Below are 10005 nucleotides of genomic sequence, written 5' to 3' on the forward strand. Positions count from 1 at the left end.
CTCGCCCTGCCGCTGAATTTGTAAATCATACCTTGCACTACATGTACATAGTGGGTTTAAAGGTTTAGTATTGACATCTGTTCATCATCCTCTCTCTCGTTGTTGTTGATGTTATTGTTGTTTTAGGGTTCGCAGAGACTGGGTTCACGTACACAGAGAACGGGGAGAAAGTGCGGGTGATTGTGATGCCTGTTCCTGTGCCAGTCTTCATCCCAGTGCCTATGAGCTTGTACAGCCAGTACACTCCTGTGCCCATGGGTATCCCTGTGCCTGTACGTCTGCTCTGTGTCCTCTCCTCATGCCCACATCCACTTTCTCTTTATATGCCTCAGAGTAGATACTTTATTTTCTATTTTTCAACGGGAATTACCGGGAAGTACCCATCCCTGATGTCCTTAACACTCACAGGCCCCCACAAACACCCTCATGTCTTGGATTGATATACTTCTGAGAACCCCACCATGTTTCATGGTGCATTCTTTTAATGGTCTGTTAACTTGGCTGGTTAAACCATATTGTTCTGTTCTTTGTGCCCCCTGTCCAGGTGCCAGTGCCCATGGTAATACCTCACTCGTTAAGCCGTTCAGAGCTCAAGGACAGAAAATACAATGTTCCATCTCAGACCATGGCCGAGGAGGAGGAGAAAGACAAACCTGTCTCCCATGGAGGTGAAGAGAATAGTTTTTACTCTGAGCTATGTATCCTGTATGAGAACGTTACTGTATCTTTATTGTTGCTTGGCACACCAGCTTGAACAGGTCTCTCTTGCAAAATACATGTTACCTCCATAATGAGATTAACCTGTATTAATAGATAGGCATTGTGTTTGAAAAGCAACTTTTTAAATGAAAATCTCTCTGGTGGCGGCTCTTACTGATTGCTTACATAGCATGTTGTCTGTCTGTCTGTCTGGTGTTTTTCCACAGATCAAGGCAGCGCCTACAGTGGGGACCTGGAGTCGGAGGCCGTGTCCACCCCCCACAGCTGGGGTGGAGAGGACGAGTCCACCTCCACATCCAACCCCCAGAGAGGGGCAGAGAAGCCTTCCGAGCACCCCAGCACAGCTCCCTCCTCCCCTCAACTTTTGGACCTGGAGGCTGACTACCCCCCTGGTGAGAAAGGCTCTGAGAAAGTCAACATGCATTTATGTTCCCAGACATTATTTATACAGTTAAGTCAGTTAAGAACAAATTCTTATTTGCAATGATGAACTTGCAAATTCCCACATATCACATCTGTGTTATCTGTATAAGTGTCCTTATAAACTGGGTGGTTTGAGCCCTGAATACTGATTGGCTGACAGCCGTGGTATATCAGACCGTATACCAAGGGTTTGACAGAACATTTCTCTTTTAATGTTCTAATTACATTGGTAAGAAGTTTATAATAGCAATAAGGCTCTTCGGGGGGTTGTGATAAATGGGGGTTTGGGATATCTGTATCCAAGACCAGGCTTTAGCCGTGGTATATTGCCCCCCCTCCCCCCCCCAAGTCCTTATTGCATAATTATACAACGGGTAGATCTAATTCTGGATGCTGATTGGTTAAAACCGCTTTCCAGACGGTCTATTCCACAAGTTACCACGGCTAAAGCTTGATCTCAACTGTAAAAAGCATCTAGATATTTTCTTTTAGACTAGCATTTGGTTTTCAATAGAGGGGATTTGTATAAACCTTGCTGTCTCTGACCATGGCAACATTGTTTCAATATTGAAATTCGTTCTCCAACTGTCCCATTGTAATGAACGTGTAGTGGTTAGGACGAGGCAGGCAGGCAGCTTTATGAATCGGAGTCATTTGTATGGATATATACAAAGACATGTCAATAGAAAACAGGTCAAATGAATCTAAATGGCGCTAGTTTGCTGTCTTTCCAGCTTCAGATTGAAGTGATTGTGTTAGCTGTGTTGTTGGTTAGCTCCTCAGAACAACAGTGTCCTGATGAGAGAGCACATTTTCTATGCCAAGGAAATCGCGCATCATTAGCTCATTGTTATGGAAGTCTCCAAACAAATACAAATGCGCTTACTTTACTGTTATTCTGGCTGCACTGTTCGACGTGACTGTAAGTTAGCCGTAGTTGGCTAGCTAGCAAGCTTAAGGATGAACTAGTGTGACTAAATTCATCTAAATATAACGTTTTAAATTAAAATATGTCAGTTATTATTTGAGCATGTTGGTAACCTGCATGAAAGTGATAATGCACTCGAAGCCAGTGTTTGGAGGATATATTTGCACGGTTTGCTGGCCCTCGACTTCGTTTCGGGCCTAACAATACCCGTACCAATATATCCTCCAAACATCGGCTTCTCGGGCATTATCACTTAAATGTGTATTCCATGCTGTTTCAGATTCGTTTGATCCTGCTGCAGTGAAGGGGCAGAGACTGACTGTAAAGATTAGAAGACGAAAGAGACCCAGAGACGTCTTCCCTCCCAGTAAACGGGTATGTCAATGATATAGGGTACGTCCCAAATGGAACCCGATTTCCTTTTTATAGTGCACTAGTTTTTGACTAACAGTAGTGTTCTATAAAGGGAATAGGGTGTCATTTGAGTGCAACATAGTCTACTGGTCACATGGGCTAGGTGATAGTTTTATTTATCTGTTATTTTACCAGGTAAATTGACTGAGAACACATTCTCATTTGCAGCAACGACCTGGGGAATAGTTACAGGGGAGAGGAGGGGGATGAATCAGCCAATTGTAAACTGGGGATTATTAGGTGACCGTGATGGTTTGAGGGCCAGATTAGGCTAGTTGAGAACAAGTTCTCATTTACAACTGCGACCTGGCCAAGATAAAGCATAGCAGTGTGAACAGACAACAACACAGAGTTACACATGGAGTAAACAATTTACAAGTCAATAACACAGTAGGAAAAAAAAGAGTATATATACATTGTGTGCAAAAGGCATGAGGAGGTAGGCAAATAATTACAATTTAGCAGATTAACACTGGAGTGATAAATGATCAGATGGTCATGTACAGGTAGAGATACTGGTGTGCAAAAGAGCAGAAAAGTACATAAATAAAAACAGTATGGGGATGAGGTAGGTAAATTGGGTGGGCTATTTACCAATGGACTATGTACAGCTGCAGCGATCGGTTAGCTGCTCAGATAGCAGATGTTTAAAGTTGGTGAGGGAGATAAAAGTCTCCAACTTCAGCGATTTTTGCAATTCGTTCCAGTCACAGGCAGCAGAGAACTGGAAGGAAAGGCGGCCAAATTAGGTGTTGGCTTTAGGGATGATCAGTGAGATACACCTTCTGGAGCGCGTGCTACGGGTGGGTGTTGCCATCGTGACCAGTGAACTGAGATAAGGCGGAGCTTTACCTAGCATAATTTAGCCAGGACACCGGGGTTAACACCCCTACTCTTACGATAAGTGCCATATGATCTTTAATGACCTCAGCGAGTCAGGACACCCATTTAACGTCCCATCCGAAAGACGGCACCCTACACAGGGCAGTGTCCCCAATCACTGCCCTGGGGCATTGGGATATTTTTTTAGACCAGAGGGAAGAGTGCCTCCTACTGGCCCTTCAACATCAATTCCAGCAGCATCTGGTCTCCCATCCAGGAACTGACCAGGACCAACCCTGCTTAGCTTCAGAAGCAAGCCAGCAGTGGTATGCAGGGTGGTATGCTGCTGGCAAAAGTAATATAGTAATATAACACTTGTAATAAAGTAGTCATACAGTATAGTAATTTAATGGTAACAGAACTAGTTAGTTAGGTAGTATGGCCCCTGTCACATCAGCACCATTATTACTTTTGACTGCAATAGGGTTGTATTATTAGATAATTAAACCAAAGATGTTATACAGTAAAAGTAAGTGGTTTCTACTCCTACTACGTTTATGGTCCAACTGTTTTTCCCTTTCCCTTTCTGTGGGCGCTTTCTGTATTGCAGAGTTGTAAGCGAAGTGGGACTATTGACATGGTGGAGCACACTGTTTCACTCCCTCCTGCCAGATCAAAACTCCATCACAAGTACGGGGTGAAAGCCTGGAAGAATTGGGTCCTGCAGAGGAACAAACAGATTGACTGTGAATTTTCCAAAGATGCCTGTGAGTCCAACCTAACTGCACAGACCATTTTTAGATCTTTGCTTATCATGTAAATTGTGTCCATCTTTCTCCCTATGGCAGCTAAATCCATGGTTCCCTGATCTGGTTTTCTGTGTCCATGTGTCACTCTTACAGCAGCTAAATCTATGGTTGTGAAGGAGAACGTGTTGCAGTGTAACTCCTCTGAGCTTAGTTACGGCCTCTGTCATTTCATCAGTGAGGTCCGTCGCCCCAATGGCCAGGCCTACCCTGCTGACAGCATCTTCTACCTTTGTCTGGGCATACAGCAGGTATTGAGCCTCCACGTTACTCCCTAGTATTTTATTTTTATTCAATACTTTATCCAAGATACTTCCAGTTAATCCTTATACCTTATTCCGTACTATGTTATCTGCTACGGTACCACCTTTTCTGTTTGTCAGTGGCCATACTGGTTATAGTGACGTGATGGCAGCTAATGTGACAAATTGACAATTTTTCTTAATGTTTAAACAGCCATTTTTGTTCTCTGATTTCGCTTGAAAACAATAAGAAAAATGTATATAATTCCATGTGAATTCACAATGTAGCTGCACTGCTGCCAGCAATGTTTTTTTGTTTCACTGTGAGTCCTTTTCAGATGGCTAAGCATTGCACCTGTACTCTGTGGGTCCCGACAGATCATTGTGGCGCGGTCGGTCAGACAGACGACTTTAGGATAAAAATATTTTTTTGTCCCGCCGATTATTTGGAAACGGTCGTATTTACTAGCCTACCTATTGTATTGAAAGCACATCTTTGTCGCATTATTCAAACACTCAGAATTTGCTGCTTCATCTTCAGTAGCCTACCTCTCCTCTTCTACTTGGGCGTGTCAGATCAAGTGTGCCTATTGTACAGTGCATTCGGAAAGTATTCAGACCCCTTGACTTTTCCCACATTTTGTTACGTTACAACCTTATTCTAAAATTGATTAAATAGTTTTTTTTTTTCGTCATCAATCTACACACAATACCCCATATTGCAAAAAACAGTTTTTAGAAAAATGACAGACCCTTTACTCAGTACTTTGTTGAAGCAAACTTGGCACAATTACAGCCTCGAGTCTTCTTGGGTATGACGCTACAAGCTTGGCACACCTGGATTTGGGGAGTTTCTCCCATTCTTCTTTGCAAATTTTCTCCAACTCAGTCAGCTTGGATCGGAAGCGTTGCTGCACAGCTTTTTTCATGTCTCTCCGGAGATGTTAGATCGGGTTCAAGTCGGGGCTCTGGCTGGGCCCCTCAAGAACATTCATAGACTTGTCGCAAAGCCACTCCTACATTGTCTTGGCTGTGTGCTTAGGGTCAATTTCCTGTTGGAAGGTGAACCTTCGCCCTAGTCTGAGGTCCGGAGCGCTCTGGAGCAGGTTTTCATCAAGGATCTCTCTGTACTTTGCTCCGTTTATCTTTCCCTCAATCCTAACTAGTTCCCCAGCCCCTGCCGCTGAAAAACATCCCCACAGCATGATGCTGCCACCATCATGCTTCACCGTAGGGATGGTGCCAGGTTTCCTCCAGACATGATGCTTGGCAGTTATTGGTTTCATCAGACCAGAGAATCTTGTTTCTCATGGTTTGAGAGTCCTTTAGGTGCCCTTTGGCAAACTCCAAGCGGGCTGTTGTGCCTTTTTACTGAGGAGTGGTTTCCGTCTGGCCACTCTACCATAAAGACCCGATTTGGTGGAGTGCTGCAGAGATGGTTGAGGAAGCTTCTCCCATCTCCACAGACGAACTCTGGAGCTCTGTCAGAGTGACCATCAGGTTCTTGGTCACTTCCCTGACCAAGGCCCTTCTCCCCTTATTGCTCAGTTTGGCTGGGCGTCCAGCTCTAGGTAGATTCATGATGGTTCCAAACGTCTTCCATTTAAAAATGATGGATGCCACTGGGTTCTTGTGGACCTTCAATGCTGCAGAAATGTTTTGATACCTTTCCCCAGTTCTGTGCCTCCACACAATCCTGTCTTGGAGCTGTCTTGCTAAATATAATTAGGCTATAGTTTACTTCATTGCCTAGAAATAAATATTGATCTCCCAACCAAAATCATCCCACTCCTAATAGGTAGGCAGAAAAAAAATGTCTAAATAGAAAGTGCATGTCTCTAACTTGGCTCTCTTCAAGCTAGCTTATTGGCTGATTTAGCCCAGTAATACAATAGCTTAATATAATCTATTTCTTAGGTTATTTTTGTGCATTTTAATATTGCCTATAGGGCGCAAAATTGTCTGGAACCATGGCTGGTAGGTGAGCTGTGTCACATACTCCTAAAATAGCTGTTAAGTCAGACCAGTTCTTGATGTAGAGCGTTGTAGTCGGGACAGAACCAGCAGATGCGGTATGAAAAGCTGCGGGGGTGGGATGAAGAAATCAGTCCCACGCAAACCTCTTACCTGCACTGCCCTTACTGGGGCTCAATTCCACTTCGCAAACATTTGCATTTCCTTCTCATTTAACTTCTCAAAGTATTGCCATACAGGTATTTGCTGCTGTCGCTTGCCTTTCTCTCCCATTTTTCCAACTGTTAATGAAGATGGCGGAGAGTCGACTCCAAAATAATTGATTTCTCGACTCCAATTTCTGAGTGTCAAGATTCAATATTTTTGGAACGGAGGAGACTGATTAGTTGCCATACTTCCGACAACACAAACACTTGCATCTTCCATAGCGATCTATCAACGGACGGAGGGGGGGCAGGGGCACAGTATAGGCAGTTCGGCCTCTAGGCAGGCAGGCAGAACCGTGCACTAGGCTTATATAGAGGCGTAGAGGCGCAGCGGTCTGTGGCGCAGCGGTCTAAGGCACTGCATCTCAGTGCAAGAGGCGTCACTAAAGTACCTGGTTCGAATCCAGGCTGTATCACATCCGGCTGTGATTGGGAGTCCCATAGGGCGGCGCACAATTGGCCCACCGTCGTCCGGATTTGGCCGGAGTAGGCCATCATTGTAAATAAGAATTTGTTCTTAACTGACTTGACTACTTAAATAAGTAAATAAAAATATATCGGCAATCAAAAGCTGTTTATCGCAATTTCTTGCGTTGCAATGTCTCAACTTCAGTAAAGCAGGACCTATCATCAATGAATAGGCTAGGATATTGAGATGAGCGAGATGCAACACTTTGCCCAGTGTTGCACAGGTTGTTCGCAGCTTGGTAGCTAGGACACCCAAACAGCGGCGAAGTTGAGCCTCGCGCTTCAAAGCGTTTAGTTGTTGAGGAAATTGACCCACTATGCAGTTTACTTTCTGCGTCTACATCACAAAACACAATTTTTCGGTTATGAATTTTTCTTAACATTAAGGATCCAAGTTTTAAATGTTCACACCCCTACTAGTAACATCAGTATTATCTGCACTTTTGCTATAGTAACTACTGCCCCAGGGACATCTATTGTATTTGCCCCTCTGCCAACTATAATATACAGTACCTAATGCCTCTCTCCCTCACCATCTCTCATTTGTCTCAACAGTATCTATTTGAGAATGGAAGGCTAGAGAATATCTTCACTGATATGCTCTATCATAAGTTCAGCATGGAGATTACTATGATGCTACATTACTGGAGTCCTACCCTGCTGCCCAGCGGTAAGAATGTTTCTAGCCTTCTTCTCTTCTACGCCTGTCCTATCCCTTTAATATCGCTGGACCATTTGAAACGCATACACAATGATGACACATCCCTCTGTCCTTCCACTGTTTCTCTTTAGGCTACCTGCATTCCCGTGTGGAGGAGGAGTACCTGTGGGACTGTAAACAGCTGGGATCCTACTCCCCCATCGTGCTGCTCAACACCTTGCTCTTCTTTGGCACCAAGCTGTTCCAGTTCAAGACCATGGGCCAACACAGACGTCTGTCCTTCACCAACTTCACCCGCTGTACCAGGGTCACCAAGAACGGCAAGAGCTCCTTCCTGAGGTTTAGGCCTGGTCAGGATGTGTCAGACACCCCCGGTGAGTTGAGTTCCAACCTCAATGGTGTTCAAGGCTATCACATTCTATTTTATTGTATTCTACTTTCTTTATCCCATTAGGCGCAATTAAGAAAGGCATTGCCATATCACAAGCAATAACATCCTCCACGAGTTCCATAATGCGTTGTGGGTTGTGAGTTGTTTTCTCTTTTGTGTGCATATCCAGATCTGCTAGCTTTGCCTGCCAAGAGAAGGCTGGATGAAGAGGAAGGTGACATGGAGATGCCTGAGAATACTGAGAACCCACTACGCTGCCCTGTCAGACTCTACGAGTTCTACCTCTCCAAATGGTGAGATTACATAGTACATCTTTATTTCTGTTATATTCCACTCTGTTACTGGAGCTATATGACTTCTTTGTGATATTGACAATGTTTTAATGTCTCAATGTTTTGCAGTCTGAAAAACAAAAATTTAGAATATTTCTGGAATTGCTGCCTTTCGATAATTATATAATCCTCTTCCTTTGTCTCTACCTGCAGCTCAGACTCGGTGAAGAATAGACCACACCTGTTCTACTTGCAGCCAGAGCTCTCCTGTCACTCAAATAGCCTGCTGTGGTATTCTGCCCAGCAACTAGAAGGCCCTGCGCTGGAAAGCATGCTCACACGCATCCTGGCAGTACGGGAGGTCCACCTGGATGAGCTTCCGCTGCATAATCACTATACTGAAGCCTCCACAGATGATGACGATGACCATTTGTAGTGGGAATAACCTACTCATGGAATGGCACACTATTCCCCATATAGTGCAGTGCAGTACGTTTCAACAGGGCCCATAGGGCTCTGGTCAAAAGTAGTGCACTCTATAGGGGTTAGGGTGCCATTTCGGACACGGCCATGGACATGCCGCAAACATGCACAATCATGTAAAGACAATAAGATACTGTCTGACACTTCATTTAGTTTTCCATTACATCTTTGTTCTTAGATTCTAGTTTTAGATGATGAATGGAATTATGGCTCACAAAACATTAAAACTATTCATGTTACATTCGTTTCTGTTTGTTTTTCTAGTTTGTTAATATAGCTGAAAATGTTGTTACTTTCTACCAATCTGCCTTATTCTGAGGGCCCACACAACTAATTCCATAGTCTTGACCATCCAAACTACTAACTAAACCGAGGTGATCACATAATGTTGTACATAGTTTTGTTGTTTTAGTTTTTTGTATGAATCCCTCTGTTGTGGACTTGAATAAGCAACATTTTGCAAAGGACATTTCTGTCTGCTCTGCTGTCTGTTGTCTGAAGTGATTAAAAGAACTTGAGAATACAACTCATAAACCAAATGGAAATGTTCCTTCACTGTGAAAGTGATCATCAGTTAGATTTGTGAATAATGTTATGGTAAATTACCTGTATGAAAATCTGAGTGGAGTTGAAGAGTCGTTCTCATCTGCTTGACTGCATGATTTACTAATTGATGGTTCAAAGGTGGGGTGATGTATCGTGCTTTAGCAGTGCAGAGTATTGTTATTGTACAGCACATGATGTGTTGTTGGACAAATAGAAGAGAGAAGCCACGTTCTCCTTGCATGTGTGAAAGGGCATGAGTGGGAGGGGAGAGGGCACTGTACTGAGAGAAGTGGTACTGGGGGATTGAGTGTGCTGAGCAAAGAAGCGTTTGTGTGGGAGAGAGAGGAGGCAGGTAAAAGAAACTGCAGGCTTTATCCTCATGTATCTCTCAGCCAAGCCAAACACATTGAAAGTGGTTATATAACAGAACATGTTTTGTTTGCTATACCCATTTCTGATTCGTTTCGAATGATGTCATTTCAAGGATATCATTCTGCCAATGTCACATGCATCACCTGTGTGAGCCGGAGATGATGAAGCTGTGACTGTCTTTCTTTTCACCACGTCTTTAGAGCCGTCTGATTTCCCCTGCTGATTCATGTCTGGGGAGGACATCAAAGCCCACAGAGGTCATATCTAAATGGAGTGA

General features: G+C 43.8%; 1 protein-coding gene across 5 annotated transcripts in view; it reads left to right on the forward strand.

Moving 5' to 3' along the window:
- The window catches only part of si:ch211-266o15.1 (zinc finger MYM-type protein 4), a 31630-nt gene extending 22281 nt beyond the window's left edge, over positions 1-9349 (forward strand). For 3 of the 5 annotated variants that reach the window (XM_020501774.2, XM_031787963.1, XM_031787962.1), the window contains 10 exons: positions 127-272; positions 545-668; positions 927-1112; positions 2352-2446; positions 3918-4074; positions 4210-4364; positions 7559-7673; positions 7796-8038; positions 8225-8348; positions 8541-9333. In XM_020501774.2, coding sequence (XP_020357363.2) covers positions 127-272; positions 545-668; positions 927-1112; positions 2352-2446; positions 3918-4074; positions 4210-4364; positions 7559-7673; positions 7796-8038; positions 8225-8348; positions 8541-8763 — 1568 coding nt within the window. In that variant the 3' untranslated portion in view covers positions 8764-9333. Of the gene's footprint in view, positions 1-126; positions 273-544; positions 669-926; positions 1113-2351; positions 2447-3917; positions 4075-4209; positions 4365-7558; positions 7674-7795; positions 8039-8224; positions 8349-8540 lie in introns of all 5 variants that reach the window. The other 2 variants (XM_031787961.1, XM_031787960.1) reach the window with 2 other exon arrangements.
- The last annotated feature ends 656 nt before the right edge of the window (positions 9350-10005 follow it).

Source organism: Oncorhynchus kisutch, linkage group LG14, assembly GCF_002021735.2.
Source record: "Oncorhynchus kisutch isolate 150728-3 linkage group LG14, Okis_V2, whole genome shotgun sequence".
Classification (NCBI taxonomy): Eukaryota; Metazoa; Chordata; class Actinopteri; order Salmoniformes; family Salmonidae; genus Oncorhynchus; species Oncorhynchus kisutch.